At 51.5% G+C, this 18601-nt stretch overlaps 2 protein-coding genes across 3 annotated transcripts in view; one reads left to right on the top strand and one right to left on the bottom strand.

Moving 5' to 3' along the window:
* The window catches only part of Cad99C (cadherin 99C), a 227029-nt gene that overhangs the window by 88985 nt on the left and 119443 nt on the right, over window positions 1–18601 (top strand). The window lies entirely within an intron of this gene.
* LOC119161129 (uncharacterized) lies at window positions 2814–5102 on the bottom strand. Its single transcript, XM_037413476.2, has one exon. It carries the CDS (start codon window positions 4432–4434, stop codon window positions 2815–2817), a length of 1620 nt encoding a protein of 539 aa, XP_037269373.2. The 5' UTR covers window positions 4435–5102; the 3' UTR covers window position 2814.

The following is an 18601-nucleotide window of genomic DNA, read 5'->3' as shown; positions in this document are numbered from 1 at the left end:
CCACCCATTTGGAAAAATGATCAACAACTACCATCAGATGTATGAACCCCTGCTTACTCCTGGGGAATGGCCCCATTAGATCGCAGGTGGCTACTTGCCACGGACGCTCACTGACAATCGGTTTCATCAAGCCGGGCGGCTTGCCACCCCTTGATTTCACCGTTTGACAGACGTGGCAGGAACGGCAATAGCGAAAAATGTCATGCTTCATGCCAAGCCAAGTCACAACCTTGCTCAGTTTCGCAAAAACTTTGGAGCCACTCAGGTGACCGGCAATGGGCTCGTCGTGAGAGGCTCGCAACAGTGCGCCTCTCAGACTTTTGGGCACAACCACCTTAAACGGGTCCACTGACTCCTCATCGGTGGCTATGTATTTCAGCAGGAGTCCATCGTGGTCCAGCAAGTATGTATCCGCGGGGGACCCAGCGACACACGCCGGTTCCCGTCCCCCTGCGCCCGCCGCACTACCAGCAGCGTCTCGGCGCTCCGTCTCCCTGAGACCGTCGCTCAACTCGCGACAAAACGGATCATCTTGCTGGGCCTTCAGTAACTCTTGTCTGCTGAAAGCGATTCCCATTCTCCCAAAGGGGAGCTTGGTATCGTTCCCACTCAGGACTGCAGCCATCGCATCCGCTCGCATTGGCGTCACGGGTTCGCTTCCCTTTCGCTTCCCCTCTCGCCCGCTTCGCGGCGCGCTGCTTGCCTGGCCCGTGGAAAGGGTTTGCTCGTCGCCGCACTCACCCTTTTCTCCACTCGGCGGCTCCGCCGCCGTTTCGCCCGCGCCGCTCGCTTGCGCAAAGGCACCGCTAGCGGTTGTCACACCGGGATCCAGGCTCCTGGTAGACACTGGGGCACGAGATAGCGCGTCAGCTACCACGTTAGTGCTCCCCTTCCGATACTGCACTGAAAAGTCATAATGCTGTATTAGGAGAGCCCAGCGCGCTAGCCTGCCTGCAGGCTCACGGAGCCGCATCAGCCAGCTAAGCGCGCTGTGATCTGTTTGCACCACAAATTTCGTCCCATCCAGGTAGACATCAAACTTCCGCAGTGCAAACACGATGGCGAGACACTCCCTCTCGGTCACGGAATAATTCCTTTCCGCGGGTATCAACGAGCGGCTGGCAAAGGCCAGCGGCTGCAACACACCATCGTATTCCTGTAGGAGAACTGCTCCTAATCCCAGATCGCTTGCGTCAGTCTGAACAACAAACGGTCTGGTCAGGTCGGGGAGCTTGAGCTGCGCTGTCTCCGCAATGGCGCTAGACAGACGGCAAAACGCCTCTTGCTGCTCAGGTCCCCATCGCCACTCAGCTGACTTACCCAAGAGCTTGGTCAAGGGCGCCTGCACTCGGGCACAGGACGGAATGAACGACCGGTAAAAATTGGCCATTCCGAGAAAGCGGCGCAGGCCGCGTACGTCCTTGGGCGCGGGGAAATCGAGGATTGCTCGAAGTTTCTCCCGATCCGGCTCAATGGAGCCTTCGCCCAGCGTGAAGCCAAGTAACTGAACTCGGATTTGCGCTAGTTGGGCCTTTGCGGGATTTAACGTCATCCCGGCGGCTCTCACCCTCCCGAGCACATCGGCAATGTGGGCCAAGTGCTCTTCGAAGGTTCGTGAATAAATCACGATGTCGTCGAGGTAGCACATGCAGTAAGACCACTTTGCTTCCCCGAGGACGCGGTCCATGAGTCTCTGAAAAGTCGCAGGAGCATTGCAAAGACCAAAGGGCATACGAGTGAACTCAAATAACCCTCTGTGGGACGTGAACGCGGTCTTGCAACGGTCACGCTCATCCATCCGGACCTGTAGGTAACCTTTGGAGGCATCTAATGTGGTAAAGTACCGCGCAGTGCCGAGGTTTCCTACGATGGAGCTAATCGTGGGGAGCGGATAGGCATCCTTACGAGTCACTCCGTTGAGACGGCGATAGTCTACGCACAGGCGATGACTGCCATCTTTCTTAGGCACCAACACAATTGGAGACGCCCAGGCGCTGGACGAACGGCGAACAATGCCGGATGAGAGCATCTCGTCCAGCAAGCCGTCAATTACCTGCCTCTTGGCCTGGCTGACGGGCCTGGGGTTACACTTCAAAGGAAGCGCGTCGCCAGTTTCGATCGAATGGCTCACCAAATCGGTACAGCCGGGTTGATCGGTGAAGAGCTCATCGTATTCGCGCAACAGTGCCGACAAACGAGCCTTCTGTGTATCATTCAATTGAGTCGCACAGGCGATCAAAGGATGCGGAGCCTCTTCGTGTCGTGCCGCTCGATCCCGATGGGGATTTTGAGCCGACGAGTGCATAGCGCAGGGGCCTGCCCCCGAAGTATGCACGTGACACGGTTTCGACGCTTCAACTGCACAGGCAACAGAAAGCGCCGGAGGGCTGATGAACGGCTTTAGCTCGGAAAAAGGTCCGTCGCGATAGCCTCCATTCGCAATGTCCACTACGATACCGGTTTTTAGGAGAAAGTCCCGACCGAGAATCACAGGAACACTGAGCCCTGGAAGATGAACGAAACGCGCGCGTCTCATTCGGCCTCCCCATCTGACAGTCAACCTCGCGGCGCCCGCCGACTGGGCCACGCCTTTCGCGAGGGTGAATGTCGTTCGGCTGTCCCGCAAGCGCACCGAGCGCTTCTGCAAGTGGGACAACACCTGTTCGCCAAACAACGAAGCGCTTGCGCCCGTGTCCAGCAACGCCGAGAATTTGCGACCGACAATGGTGACCGAAATAAACGGCGCGTGCGCACCAGAAAGACTGCTTGCCCGATACGCAGAGGGGAGAAGCAAGGGTTCGGCCGCTCGTGCCTTCACGAACGGCCCGCGCTCCCGTTTCCCTGCCTCACAGGAGGCACAAACGCGGAGCACTCCCTCGCTATGTGCCCTCGTTGACGGCAGCGGAAACAGCGCACTCCATCGCGGTCCCTTTCCCGCGACGGAGCAGCTGCGAGCTGCCGGGGTGGGTTCGCCGCGTGATCAAAGGAACCGCTCTGACGACCGTTACCACCGGTGATGCGCTGGGTCGGATTTCGTCCCTGCTCGCGCGCGTCGAGTTGCGATGCAGCACCGGCTGCCCGCCTCCCGTACGTGTAGGGATCTAAAGCTCGATCGCTTATCTCCCACGCGCGCCCAGCTGTAGGGGTAGCCGCAAAGGCAGCTCCGGCGGGCTGTTGCCGCTGAGAAAGGGTCATGGCCCCTCCCCACGCGCAGCGCGGTTCGAGGGCCTCGCTGGCTGGCGGTGGCGGGTGATAGGAACGCGCGGCGAGAATGTCGCCTTGGATGCGTTTTGCCTCGACGGCCAATTGCTCCAAATCACGGAAGCGACTGCCGCGCAGGTACGCCGAAAAAGTCGGGTGTGCCTGCCTAATCACCCGTTCGACGCGCTCCTCGTTCGAGGCTCTGGGCTCAGCGATAGAAAAAAGGTCTTCCATCGCGCGTACGTACTCCTGAAGCGACTCATCAGGAGCTTGTGTGCGGAGCTCGAGCTCGCGCCGCATCCTACTCTCGTAGTCAGCGGGTAAGAATTCGCGCAGGAAGGCCGCGCGGAACTCCTCGAGGGTTGCTGCTCGGTGGCCGGAAAGCCGATGCCACCTGGCCGCCGTGTCAGTCAGTGCTGCCGGGACGACGCGTCCGAGCACTTCCTCATCGTCTAGACCCATGGCTCTCTGATAACGTGCGAGGGAGTCCAGGTAATCTCTTGCACTTTGCAGATCACCATACCCGCTGTAGGTCGGAACGGCCAACATGACAGCGGGATGAGGGCGTTTCGGAATGGCCGAAAGCGTTTGGACTGCCCCCGTGAGTGCCTGAATCATTTGGGCGGCATTTTGCAGCAGCGTCTGTGCGCCCGCTTCAAAGGAAGCTGTCGGTGCATTAGCGGCGCGGGCGAGCGATGGGGAACTGTCTCCGAGCTCGATAAGCGGCGCGGTTTCAAAATGGATACCGGCCGTCGCGACTCTGGGGAGCGCCTGTTTTTCACAGCCGACTCTTGGGGCAGCTTCACGTGAAAATGCTAGGCCGCTTGCGGCTAGCGGTACAGGCGCGTGCTCGAAATGAGCTTGGCTGCTAGGTTGCGTAGCAGCCAGCGGACAAAATTCGGCAACGGCTGAGGCCGCGGTGCCGATCTGCGCCCCGGAAGCTCCACTGAGAGCCGTTTCGGAGCGCTGTGACATGGAACTACCATGCATTCCAAAGGGAGCAGTAGTAGTCCATGTCCTTGTGCACTGTTCGGGTTGGGCTATGGCCCCGGACCCAAAACGCGCTACCTCTCCAATGGGAGCTGATACGTAGCGCCTCGTGTCATCCCGACTGGGGCTTGTGACAAGTGAGGGTGCGCGATTGTGATGCTCAAGGGGGGCACTGGCCCTGTTCTCGAGCAATGCGGTATCTGCTAAAAGCGTCAGCGGACAGAACTCACGCGCAGCAGACATAACGCGGGTAAACGCGGCGAGTCTGATTCGCAAAGGCGGGCTGACTCGGCTAAGACTAATCAAAGGCTTAATGAGCCTTTGATACCGCGTTGGGCGCCAGTATGGTGACCCCGCTATTAACTGCAGCGGACGATCACCGCGGGTTCACGCTTAGCGAGCCACAGGGCCGCTACTCCGTTTACTCGCGTGTAGCGCACCGCTCCGCGCGCGCTCAACTGATAAGGCGTTTAGCGCGGCGCGGCAAATAGACAGTGTTCTAATGTAACAGTACACAACACTTTATTGCCTCTGGCGGCACCCCGAACAACAGTACAACGTCCGCTCCCGGGACGCGGGTAGCAAAGGCACCCGCACGCGGACGTTCACAATAAGGGGAAAACCGCGAGCACGTCGCAGCTGGCAATGGCGAGCTTTGACACGCCGGTCGGGAAAAGGTCCCTCGCGGCTATGCTGCGCACTCTCACGATGGCCACTGGGCCTGGTCGCGAGTGTTAGGGCAAACCTCGTACGCGCTGGGCCTACGGCAAGTGCGGCTCGTTGTGGTACGACCACTTCAAGCACTAGGCACCGCTGTGGGCTTAGCGTACGCTACCGAAGCTAGCACTCAAGTAAACACGCCTGCCGAGGTGCCCAAGGCCACCCCAGGCAGGCTGCAGTCCGGCGATTCCCAAAGGGGACGCGGACGAAGGAAAACACGTGCTTACCCGGCGCCGACCAACGGAGAAGAGCGCGCTCCCTCGGCGCGCGCAGTGGCGCGCGCCGTGCCCGCGCGTGGCGCCATCTATCGCCACGTGATGTTAACAGAGCAGGGAAGCAAAAGGGTGTGGCCGTGTGGCGGAATGCCCGCGAAAATGGTCGCGGGCGCGCCTCAGATCCCCACAAATATTAGGTGAGAAACTATCACCTCGAGCTGTTTACGACAAGCATCGAAGGGTAACACACGTTGGCGTCATGCGCAACTCGGCTTACGTTGCTCGACAAGCATAAAACTGCCGAATCCTGAACCAACGTGTAAAGGTGGCGGCGGGCTCGTCAAGCTCTCGGAAGACAGCTTTTATTCGCCACGCCTCTGTCTGTTTATGAAATAGACTGAAATAAAGTTGATTTGTTGATTGATCGAAGTGTTCGGGCACCTATGCGTGTGCGGCCGCATAAAAGGTTTAAGGGTCGACGAAGTGATCGGCGGGAGACGCTTTTCCCTCTACGCCGCGCAGTTTACAGCGCATCCATCTCCTTTCCTCTTTTCTTGCTGAGCAGGAACTGTGTTTGATGAACCACCTTACCAAACACAGCGCCAGGATGGATACTACTACTACTACATCTACTATGCTCTCCGCGCGTAATCAGAACCGGTGTGCAGCGCGTTGTTTGGTTTTCTTCCCTCGCATCTCCGGACTGGGCCAGGTGGGCGCGAGCGTTAGGGTTCGTCGTCGCACCAGGACAGCAGGGCGCGGGCTAGCACGCGCTGGTTGGCCCGCTGACCGAGCCTGCCTGGAGGGCCCGACCGATCCCGGCGGGCAAACAAGGAACGAGAAGGGGCCGGGCAGCCCTTCCTTCTTCGTCGAACAGCAGCAAGCCGAGAACCGGAATATCAGCCGGCATCACAAGGGATGCGGATGGGGCGAGGAAAACCGCTTCTCCTAACGGATCGCCGCCGACGTTGGCTCGCGGAAGTGGCATTCCTCCTAGCCGACTGACCTTGCGGGGTGGCTGTCGCGGGCCTGGCAACTGAAGAGGACGACTCAGTGCGCCGGCTCACTCAGGTCTTCCCGAGGCAGTTTGATTCAAACTGCTGCAACTCCGAATACACCTCCACCTTCTGCATCAACCCCACTCTTTTTTTTTTCTCGTGTCTTCGCTTTGTGTGCGAACCTCCGCTGCAATGTTCCGCTTTTTCTTCGTCTTCTTCTTAAGACAAGCCCCAGAGAGGAAAAAGAAAAACCAGCCGCAGGTCGTGTCATTTCGAGTTGGGTGGTTTGCTCCAAGCGGCGTTTTTTGTCTCGTCTTTCTTCTGCGGCAAATCGACGCCGTAATGACGCTTCAAAGAACGGCGCGCTCTCTCTCTCTCCTCAAGCGCGACATTTGATCCGCTTAATGGATTTTTTTGCCATACAGCGAGCGACACGCCCGGCTCGGCGAGGTCGCAGTTCGCCGTGCGCGCGCCGCTATAGCGCGGCTGATGGAGTTTGTTCCTCACGGCGGAGCAGACAAGCCGCACGAGTAGAAGAAACGGTCTGTCCCGTTTCGGGTATACGCTTCGTACGACTTATATACACACAGTCACGCGCTATTACGGGAAAGCGAAGGGTCATTGTCGTGAGTCTAACCTCTCGGGGACACGTTTGACCTCGAGCTTTATGCATTTGACCCAGAAGATTTTCGAGCCACCCATGCGTTTTTGATGGCATCCTCTTTTTTTTTTTTTGGACCAAGAGGCAGAGGCAACACTTGTTCGGCTCTTTCGGGCGCGGAAGAAGACAAGAAGGTGCGCCTATGGTCTATACGCTCAGTCCAAAGCTCTTTTACGACCGCGCGCAGGGAGAAATGCCAGTATCAAAGCCGACCTACATGTGATGGAAGTTTTTCCGGTGTCTTGCTGTTAGAACAAACAAAGAAAAGAAGAGACAGCGCATTGTTACTTAGGTTATACGCCCCGTCAACTTGAGAAATCCGCATTAACCAATTTTGTCACCAAGTAACACGGAAGAAAGAATGTCGTTCATTAATCCCTTGTGAAAGTAGTCTATATGTATGTGATCGGCAGCGGGGAGACTAGGCATAAAGCACGCATTTCGCTTGACGCTTGATTCATACAGCATTTCTAAACACAGCCTGGGATTATAGGGTTGCGAAAAGCAATTTAGCGGCACTATCTGGTCTGTAGTTATCAAACGGCAGAGCACAAAATGCAGAGGGTGCATTCATATAAGAGCAAATCGAGCGCCCAGATCCGCTAACACCGTCGTCATTTCCAATCGCGCCTTGGAAAGCACAGGCTTCGTGAACAGTTTTGGTCTAGCCGCGACGCAGGTAAATCGTCGTTTCGTTGCTTGATATATATGGCTAAAATGACGTTGAGGCGGGAAACATGCCCGATGTTTCTTCGCAGTTGAGAGCCGGGTCAATAACTGTACAGTGCATCTGCGGCGGCATCTAATGCATTGTCACGGGGTTGAGATGGTGAAGACCGCAAGCAGTGGAATCCTTGATTAAGGAGGGTCATTTGGGCGAATATCGTACCCAGCAAAAGGAACACTCTTTGCATTGATTCATATGTGGGGTTGAACGTCCCAAAACAACCGTCTTAGCACAAGCAACACTCGCAGAACAATGATTACGCGTATCATCGTTGGCCGGCTGTGATCTTCGCTGGTGAAACGCGTTGGCTTTTGTACTGCATGGGCAGGATCGCATATTCAGAAGTCATTCTCTGAAGTCATTCAGAGAAATTTTTGCCCAGCAGTTGGCATCAAATAGGCTGATGACAACGGCGATGAGGGACTCGGCAAAGCCTGACGTAGTGCAGCAGGGGCTTCTCGTAAAGGCTAAGACGACGAGAGAGGAGCCAGAATATGAGGAGCGCGCCGGAAGGAAAGACGACAATGCTGCATCGACGATCATAAAATGACTTAGTTGCGGGCTACGAACGCACCCGACTGTGGGCTACTGTGCGTGCAATGGGAACATGGATGGTGACATCATGATCGTATGAAGTGGGTAACGCTGGAACAGACGAATCTGGGTTTCGAAAGACTGTCAAGTGGTCATTATATACGGAACAGAATGTAAACGAGTGAAAATTCATTGTGCCAGTAATGCGCCATCAATTCATCGCGTCAGTTCATCGACGTGATGAATTTGTGAATGTGACAAACTGCACAGGAGTTCCCCAATCACTGCGGTAATCGGATGCTTTATAGAGATTTAACTCAGCCAAAACAGTTTGTGGGTACAACGTGGGCGCAGTAAGTGCAACAATTTGCTAGTTTGAAAAATATGGGAGAGGCTTTTGTTCTGCAGCTAATGGTAACAAAACATATGAATGTCCCTCTACGTTTGTCCTTCTTTGTGCGAAATTACCAGCAAGAATTTATTTGTAATTACATTCTGACATATCAACGTGTCAGACCACGATATCATTCTGAGGCACGGGGTGGTACCACTCTAGAATAATTTTATTCAAATTCAACGAACGTAATAGCATTTCGCCCCAATTGAAGCGTGCCCGAATTGCTTGAACACGGACTTTACTTGAACTTGAAGTGGGATGGAGGGCCAAGCTTCTTGAAACTTTTTCAGTTCTTTATACATGCAAACATACAAACACACGCACGTACACACAAGAGAGTGGTCGGACAACCCTGCTCCCTTCCTTTCCCCCGTAATGATATCGTGGATACGCCCGTGATACGACTGCCCTCCAGAATAAACATCTCGCGGCATCCCCCGGGCCGGCCGATCGTCGAGAAAGCCTCTGCGTTCGAGGTCCGTGTAGAGCGCAGGTTCCGTGGAAGGAGGTTATTCGGCGCGACCGAATATACGGTGGTGGCTAATGCGCACTCCACAAGTGGAGAGGCATGCCGCGCGACCCCGATTCGAATGGCCTCAACAGAGAAAAAGAAGGACGGCTTCTTTTAACGATGATGACCACACCGCCCTAGGAAGAGTATATATACATGTACGTACTCCATACGGCCGTCGTCGTACGAATGGACAAGTCCACGGAAATATATAAGCAAGAAAAATAAAATAGATTATGGAGGTGGAGTGCTTCGACAATTTGCTCGGCTTCTGTACGTGCAAACGCGTGCCACAGACGCGTTCCACGTTATGTATCAATTGCCGGCCATTGTCTGCGTGTTCCTCTTCGGCGCGCAATTCCATTCACAGAAACGCCTTCACGGCGCTCCCGTTCTCCTGCAGGAGCAGTGGTCAAGGCGTCCGTCGAGAGCCGCGGCTTCGCGACATAGCCGCTCGTAGGAGGAAGACTCGCCGGCGAGCCGCTGTTATGTCGACACAAGCATATACGTAGTAACAAGAAACTGTGTACGGGTGCCCCTCGTTTCCGCGTCTCAAAAACGTGCCTCCTTGGATCCGAGTCGGCTTCGGGATTGTTATTACTATAACTGTGTTTTTTTTATTTTCGGCGATGGCCACGCGCGCCTCCCACACGTCTGGCGGCAAGCTCTCTTCAAGGACGGGCGCATTCCGGGCCGGTGTATTTTGGTTGGTGAGCTCTTGTCCCGAGCCTCGCAAATTAACGATATGCGTTTCTCGGCACGGCTGGCGGACTGGCTGCCCGCGGTGGTGTTCGTGTGCTATGCGCGCGCTGACTTGTAATCGAGTGCATCTCTATTCGTGGGCCATCGCCTTTTGAGGTGGTGGCCCTGGCCCGACCACGACCGACTAAAAAAAGAAAAGCGTTTGCAAGTATTCGTCCTCTCCCATTTTTTTTTGCATGCGAAGCGAATCGGCTCCCTGTCAAAATACATGCGTGATATTCAATGTATATATCGAGAGAAAGTTCCATCAAGATCAACACTAGCATTAATAAAAAACAGGAGAAGCAAACAAACAAACGTGTATGTTTTAATGACCTAAATAAACAACATTCTACACGATATAACATTACCGCAGCTGTTCCTAAAGTGACGGATACGTTGTACTGTTGACCTGAAGAGAACAGCTGGGTATGTAAGAAGTGGATCTGCGCATAAATATTACGAGAGGAGAATATTAGGAAAGTTAATAAAAAAAGACTAGAAGAACGAAAGTCCGCTATAGAATAGTTAAGCAGGGGATCGAAGTACTGGTGAAGGAGCCTTTAACAGCTTTCGTAATTGTAAAATTTGAATACGATGTCTTTAGCATGCCGAAAGCGGCGTACTATCGCCGCATGTACTGTCGCGCACATGCACAATAATTTGTTTTTTTCTAAATTTAATTCTTTTTGCATGAGCACATTGTGGCGTGCGCTGATATGAAAGAAGAGGCCGACAGTTTTTATCGGAGGAAAAATATAAGAAGTCCGGAGAATTCTGTCCCGTACGTTCTTCGCCAGGCAACCGAAGCTCTGTGAAGCCGGCAGAAATTTTTGATACAATACAAGAACGTAGAAAACAACCAAAGCTCTTCAGTCATGCAGTGCTAACGAATACGTTTTTTTCAGCAATCACGCTTGAATTTTTGATGTTTGCTGGTAACATTTCGAGTTCTTTATTACTTTCATTATTCTCTGTCTTTCAAATTTGGGGAAGTAGGTGTATTTGCGAGGCATGGATAGCCAAAGCATTTCCTCTCTGGAATGCTGCACATGGCTATAAGGATACGCATACTGCAGCTCCAAGTTAGTTTGAAGGGTTCTGACTCCGGTTCACAACAGTGCAGTTGTGTATTAGAGCTACGCGTGGCAAGACGCGAATCAAATTCGATCAAATTCGACCACGAATCAAATTCGACTGCCAAACGACAGCTATCATGCGAGAGGCGCCGTTGTGGTGGTTCTGGGAGGCTCGAGGTTAAAATTTGACTGGAGTTGAACTCGCGACTTTGTGCTCAGTATAGCAAAACGTTATTGCCACTGAGACACCAGGATATATGTGAGAGAGTAAGGTCCGTGTCGGAAGACATTTGCATACCATTTATAGGACAGCGAATGCATGTTGCTTCCGGTTTTGCCACTTCCGACGAGAACGGTGCATGCTTGAGACACGCACGACGCGTCAAGCAAACCCGGGACGGAGATGGAATGTGTAGATGTCGGCGTGAGTGTGTGGAGGGTGTCGGCGGGGCTTGAATTTTACATGCAGTGCGACAGCACGCACCCCGCTATCACAGAGCACGCACTTTTCTTTAGACCGACAACACGTGAAATTTCGTAGATGAGGCTCTCCCGCACATCTAATCTTGCTCCCGGCCTGCGTCGTATTTTACGTGCTGTTATAATTAATAATTTTATTGTTATTGTTAACCGAGGGTCCCACTGCAGTCGCTTCACTTTGGGACCCTCGTCTGCATACTACATTCTACGAATTTTGTATTTTGAATGAATGAATAAACTGAAACTGAAACTGAAACCAGTACGGCCGACCTTCCGGCGTATATATATATATATATATATATATATATATATATATATATATATATATATATATATATATATATATATATATATATATATATATATATATATATATATATATATATATATATATATATATATATATATATATATATATATATATATATATATATATATATATATATGTGTGTGTGTGTGCGATGCAGCGCTGCTGAAGCTGCGAAGTTCGTCGGAGAAGTTACATTTGTGCGAGAAACGCCGGTCAACAAAGATTCTGTAATCCCGCTCGCTTACTTTGCTCACAATTCAAGGCTGAGTAGCGTGGCTGAGTACCGTCGTCTGATTTGATTGACTGATTTGTGGGGTTTAACGTCCCAAAACCAGCATATCATTATGACAGACGCCGTAGTGAAGGGCTCCGGAAATTTCGACCACCTTGGGGTTCTTTAACGTGCACCCAAATCTGAGCACACGGGCCTACAACATTTCCGCCTCCATCGTAAATGCAGCCGCCGCAGCCGGGATTCGATCCCGCGACCTGCGGGTCAGCAGCCGAGTACCTTAGCCACTAGACCACCGCGGCGGGGCCGTCGTTTCCGGTTGGGCAGACTGTCGGACTAAATGACGCACCACTCGTGTAGCACTGCGGCTCGTGTTCCAGACGCGGATGGCTTTTTTCGTGTCAACTAAACCATGGTGTTATAATTTGATTCTACAGCTCTCCCTGAACTAGTGTCGACGTATGTATACACCGCATTCTCGCGGATGCCTTTTTAAATGCTCGCAACCAAACGACCTGTAAGCTTCCGTATACTCACGAGTGACAGGCACTCACTCACATGCGCTGTTATCACACCTCAATGCACGCACGCCGCTGCGACGATGCGTCTGGAAAGCGACAAGTGAGGTCACGCCGGGTTCGCAGGGAGAGTGCCATAGTCAGCTGACGGCTTCTTTTTCCGAGGCATATTTCGGAAGAGCCCGCGCGTGGAGTCAAGCAAGCGTGGCCACGCGGTTTGCTACTTCTCGCCCTCCCACCGCTTTCGGTGCAGCACGCGCGAAGCGGAGAGCCGGCGAAATTTCCTCGTTGCATGCTCGAGAGATCGCAAAAAGGAGAGCGGCAGCCATGAGCAGCTTCGTTCCGCTGTCGTGGTTCTGATAGCGGTGGCGCATCGGCGGCAGACACGACCGTAGTGGTGCCTCCCTCGCACCCTCCCTGCCGGTCATTGTAAGCAGTCTACCTACAACACCACCCTCCGGCGAGGTAGTCCAGTCTCGGGTCAAGAAAGAGCAGCGCCGGGGGGTTATAACAAAGGGCACGAGGAGGAAGTCCGCCAACTCCGTCCGTCGCGCCGCCACGACCACATCGTGATAAGCGTCGCTTCTCGACGATGACGTGCGCATTTTTATACGTCGCTTGCCTACGGCCGCAGCTCCGTAAACAGTCGTGCGGAAGAGAACGTCATGAGCTGCAGAGCCCCATACGGACGAAGATGATCATCGCTTGTATAGCTGCATAGAACCGTCGCAAAACAAAGAGACCCATGGTTAGTCTGCCTGCATGGTTGTCCCTAAGGTATACGCTGCCACTATATAAACCAAGTATTCGCAACTTTCAGCGTCTATAGGGGGCGCCACACACACAAAAAAAGCCAGAATTAGACTTACGAAGCAAACGTTTTGTGCATATACAGATCAGTCTTTATTCTGTCTCTAATTCGTTTGTGTGAGCAGCGTGGTTCTATAGTCTGGCACACGTAGCCGGCAACTGCTCCTCCACCTAAGCATCTCTTCCGACGCAGCATATTTATTCCCGTCTTTCGGAGAGAAATCAGAAACATGCCTCGCTCTTCCTTGCTCACTATACGTGGGCCTCGGGCTCGTGAAGAAGCCATGCTCCTTTGCTCTCATGCCGTTCAAAAGCTTCCACTTCTCAAAGCCGAAGCGCTTGAAGGACCATATGCGTTGCTTTTTATCGGCCACTTCATTGGGTTCGGGGCACCATAAGTGCCTCTACCTTGAAATTCCATGCCAGGACAATTATGTTTCCTCACCCAGTAGAGTAACGCTGAAGCAATAAACGCCTGGCACACAATCCGGCCGCTTCAGGGGATGGACTACAAGCTGTCGTGCACATAATAAATAATACTAATAATAATACACATAATAAGTAATAATATATATACAACACAAAACGAAGGGGAATCCTCTCTCGTTATCGATGATAGAAAACTATTACGCCTCTGTATGTGCCGCCAGTACTGGGCATTCTACACAAACGTGTTCTTACTGACAGCTTTGTAGAAGCATCGCTATGTTCGATGGCTATGTGTCAGCGATGTCAGAAAGTCAGAAAGTGGACAGACGTCGCCTTTTACTCCTTTTGTAACACACGCCTCCCCATCATGTTTCTATATACAATCTTATATGAGGGATCTGCACAGCGAGTGGCCGTCACTCCACAGGAGTCACAAATTGAATAACGTCGGGGAGCTATGGTCGTAAGGCGCGCCGTCGACGTCGCGCATTGCCATCGAAAACAAAACAAAACAAAAAAAGCAACGCGTTGCGTTCAACGGAGCCGGGGACTTCCCCGTTCTTCGGCTTCTTTTTTGCAAAAGCCGCATGGCTTCACAGTCATAACGCGCGCACGCCACATTACTACGCGTGCAATGGATAAAAGCCGAGTTAATAATAAAATGCGCCGAGGAAACGCGCTGCGGTGCGGGCCACCGAAGGAGAGGGGTTATCAAGGCACTCCTTACACCGGCGAACCACTCGAGGGTCCTTGGTGGACCGGTTCAAATTGCGGGCCGCTCAATCGCCAGCGTTCCCCCTAGGAACTTCGGTGGCCGGGCCGCGTAATGGCCCTGCTGACCCAGGAGGGCAGGCCGACCTCGCCGTGCTCGCGGGGCGCTTTTGAAGCCGTGTCTCCTCGGCTGCACCGCATGCACATGCATGTAGTACGCGCCAGGCATATAGATCCGCAGGCGCAGTAGCGGATGCCAGGCGCGCGTCATCTGTTATGGCGCCGCCATTCGCGCTTCAGACGTCCCGCGCAGCTTTAGGTACACGTGAAAACGCGGTCGTAAGATATTGGTTAGTAGGTTCAGAGCAGTGTTGTTTAGAAAAAGGAATTGTACCACATGACCTTGCGACATGTTATACAACTGTATATTGCATAGAGAGAGACTGAGAAAAGAGGAAAATGATCTTCAGTGGTAAAACAGAGATTGCGAATCTTCAAAGCTTTCGATTAGGGCAATTAGTAACATGTAATTGAATGCTAACTCTAAAACCCGTCGCTGTTTTGAAGGGCTGGTCACAGGACCTTGTACGCTGTGTAACGTTAATGGATCATCACAAATAGTGTACATTTGCCGCTCAAAAAAAAAAAAATTCTGTCTTCGCGGTATGGGCGGGAAATTAACGTAATATACTCTGCACTGTCTCTATGATGCCACGGTTTGTTCGTAAATTTAATTGTGTGTGTGTATGTGCTTCTCATTACACAACATTGTTAACATCGTTGAAGAGTATTCTTGCATATGCTGGGACAATGTACACAAATGTATGGGATTAAAAAAAAAGAACAATGTCAACCCGAGTATAAGAAGCTGTTGGGATTATTCACGGCGATGAAAAATGCTCTGGCGCCTCAACTACGGTGAAGTGAGCAAAAGAGAAGCACACGTATATGCGGTAGCCAATCCAATAAAATATATCTCTATATCTACTTGCGCGTTGTACAGGTACTACCCCATCCGGCTAGAAGTACGCTCAAAAGCGTGATGGAAAAGAAACTCGAAAATATGCATAGAGAGAGACACTCAGAAGGCGTGTACTGTTGCAAAACCTCTGTGAATAATTTTGTGGCGCGTGTTGCCCTTATCTGGGCCTGCATTCACAAAATACGTCTTACGTCAAGGAAAGTTTGTCAGCGATGCTTTCGGCCAATCGTCAGGCTTGGCATATCCTTAACAATGCCGGTTGGACAATGTGAAAAAAAAAAGCTTTCTTTAACGAATCAAAACTTTCGTGAAATCGGCCACTGCCACGTAGGATGTTATATAGGCGTGCCGCACGAAACCCTAAATATTCAACAGATGAGCATTTCTTTCGTTCTCTCTCTTTTACTCGCATGTCTGGCTTCAACTGGCCGAAATTCCTTGATTGTGTATATTTCGACGAGTGGCGCCTGCGTTTAGAAGCCGTATCATGATAGTGCATGGTTAAGTAATCAACGACGCAACTATAGTAACTTGCGTTAGAGTAATTCGCACGCTGTAAAGGTGACTTAACTTTCCGTTTCGTATGAGGATAAGGAGTTACGTCATGTTGAGTTAGGTTACGTTGTGTGAAATTGGTTTGATACCTAAACGTAATTGGCGGGTGACTCTCGCACGCATAGCGTCTGAACAACCGGTTTTCTTCCCGGTCGCTGCACTATATATACACCTCTACGCAGGCAAGCGTCCCGTTATAAGCGCGGTGTGCACGCAAAAGCACAAAAGCTCGCATCTCGCGGGCCCCGCCGTCGGTGCGTCAATCTCGAAGGGAACGCTTTAATTTTCACCCCGCCGCACCCCTGAACGTTCTCTTTAGACCGTAATACCAGAGGCGAACCTTCGTTGCGGACACAACCGCCGTGCCTTGTATTACCTGCGCACTTTTCCTTCCTCGTAGGTAGACAGCCACTCGGAGTATATTTTATCCCAAGCAGGATCTGCGCGCCCGCCCTTGAAATTACATGTTGAGCCGCGAGTATCTCGCTTGCTTACTTCGTACACAGTCCTGACACCTTTTTTTTTTGAAATCGCTGACCGTAAACGCTGTACAAAGACAGCCTATTCACAATGATCATCTAGCTGTGCCACATACGTTGCTTGTTGGTGAGAAGCACTCATTATGCTTATTATGATGATGATCATTGGTATTATTCTTTTTAATGTCGCCAGCACTGGTTTAAAATACCATCATTTTAATTCGTATTCTTAAAGTGTTTGCGGCGCTTGGACCTTATAACCTATCGTCATAATGGAGAAGGTTTTGCGTAGCCCGTCTACCGCGCCGTATAAAGAGTTGTGTTGTACGTCCTTGGAGCTGGCGTGCATGCGAGTACTCTCGCGATGACAATTGACGCTCGTGGTCAGATGCTCGAGACTGAATTACACGGTGTTCTATTATAGACGGGCAGTTTTGAAAGAAGCCTGTAGCGAATACATGCGACACAGCAGCGTCGGATTTTCATAGCTGTAGGCATTTTATATAGCGCTCGATATGAATGATTCAGCGTGGCAATTGGTAATAAACGAAACTTTGTGGAAGTACCTCGAAATATACACCCTTTTAGCTCGCGCGTTTAGATGGCTGGTGAAAATTAAAAGAATTTGTAACGTTTTTAAATCAGGCGTTCGCAGTTGTTTTCATATAGGTTTTCGATGGTGCCATGGCGTTCATTCTATACATGTTTTTGATCGAAGAATTTCGGATCAATGGGTGCACAAAAATATTAATGCTATAACTGGAAACAGGTGGTGTAAGAAGAACGCAAGATTTTATTTATTTATATTTTTTTCTTTGAATAGGGGCATGCTGTTCCGACTCTGCGACTTGCCCATCCAATGCATGAGGGCTCCGCCGAAGCAGTGTTTCTATTTGTGCGTCACGAATCAGAAATATTTAAGAGTCGTGTTTTCTAAGGCGTGTACAGCAGCGATCACGTCGAGCACGCGAGGAGCCGGTCTTCGCTCCGCGGGGTGAAACCTCGAGGCAGTTTCGGGCTCTGACGAGGTCAGCCTGACAGCTAGGTCACACCTGTTTCTGATACAGCACTTCAGAGCCCGAAACTGCCTCGAGGTTTCACCCCGCAGAGCGAAAACCGGCTCCTCGCATGCTCTACACAGACGTGGCCGCAGCTGTACATGTGAAGACTGGCATGAGAAAATGTTGTCCACTCCCTCCTCCCCCCACCCTTGTAAGCGCTGAGACTGTCGATGAAGAATGCGCTTATATTACTCATAAGTCATGCGAGGGGTAACAAATTGTAGATTGCAGACTGGCCAATTGCCTACAAGTCAACGTCTCTAGCGCTACGCGCGCTAATGCGAAGCGACTAATCTGGAATGCAGCTCACGTTGATGATCCAAGTACCGTTTCATTAAACACTCTTTTGTAAAGCTAGTTGGTAACGAAACTCACGATCAGCCGCAGCATTTTCACAATTGCATGCTTCTATAGTTTGATTTATTTTGTTCAGCTTTGATACAGGCGCAGCACGTTCTCGTGTTTTTAATCCATCCCATTTTCTCGATCATGCATGAGCGTGCAGCCGGGAAAGCGAGCTCACGACTGCTTGCTTCACTATACACAACCGGCCTCATTATATCGCATAACATGGAAATGCCGCGCGCCCCGCCGCGGTGGTCTAGTGGCTAAGGTATACTCGGCTGCTGACCCGCAGGGCGCGGGTTCGAATCCCAGCTGCGGCGGCTGCATTTCCGATGGAGGCGGAAATGTTGTAGGCCCGTGTACTCAGATTTGGGTGCACGTTAAAGAACCCCAGGTGGTCTAAATTTCCGGAGCCCTCCACTACGGCGTCTCTCATAATCATATAGTGGTTTTGGGACGTTAAACCCCACATATCAATCAATGGAAATGCCGCGTCACCAAGCGTCACTGCACTTTTTTCTCGGCTACACAGCGGAACTGGAAACGGGGCAGCTGAATCGTGCATGCCGGCAGTGGGAGACACTGTACAAATAAAAGTAAAGAAATTGTCTGAGGGGCTTTTTTTCTGTATTGTACACAACTGACGAATTCGATGGATAGTGACATATAGGCAACATTATTTGTGGTTTTTGAAACTGTATACCGCACTGTTTCCCATTGAACTTGAAAGAAAAATAAAGTGGATGAAAATTGTCCTTTCCGTCAGTGGGATCCAAGTCCACAACCTTCGAGGAAGGAATAAATAGGAGAGACCACGATGCAAGTGATTCAAGCCAAGATATATCGAATAAGCTCGTTATCAGCACGCCAGAATAAATATAAATATAATAGCGGAAATTCTGCGTCCAACACCAC

This window comes from Rhipicephalus microplus, chromosome X (genome assembly GCF_043290135.1).
Source record: "Rhipicephalus microplus isolate Deutch F79 chromosome X, USDA_Rmic, whole genome shotgun sequence".
NCBI lineage: Eukaryota > Metazoa > Arthropoda > Arachnida > Ixodida > Ixodidae > Rhipicephalus > Rhipicephalus microplus.
This window is presented reverse-complemented; position numbering and strand designations above follow the sequence as displayed.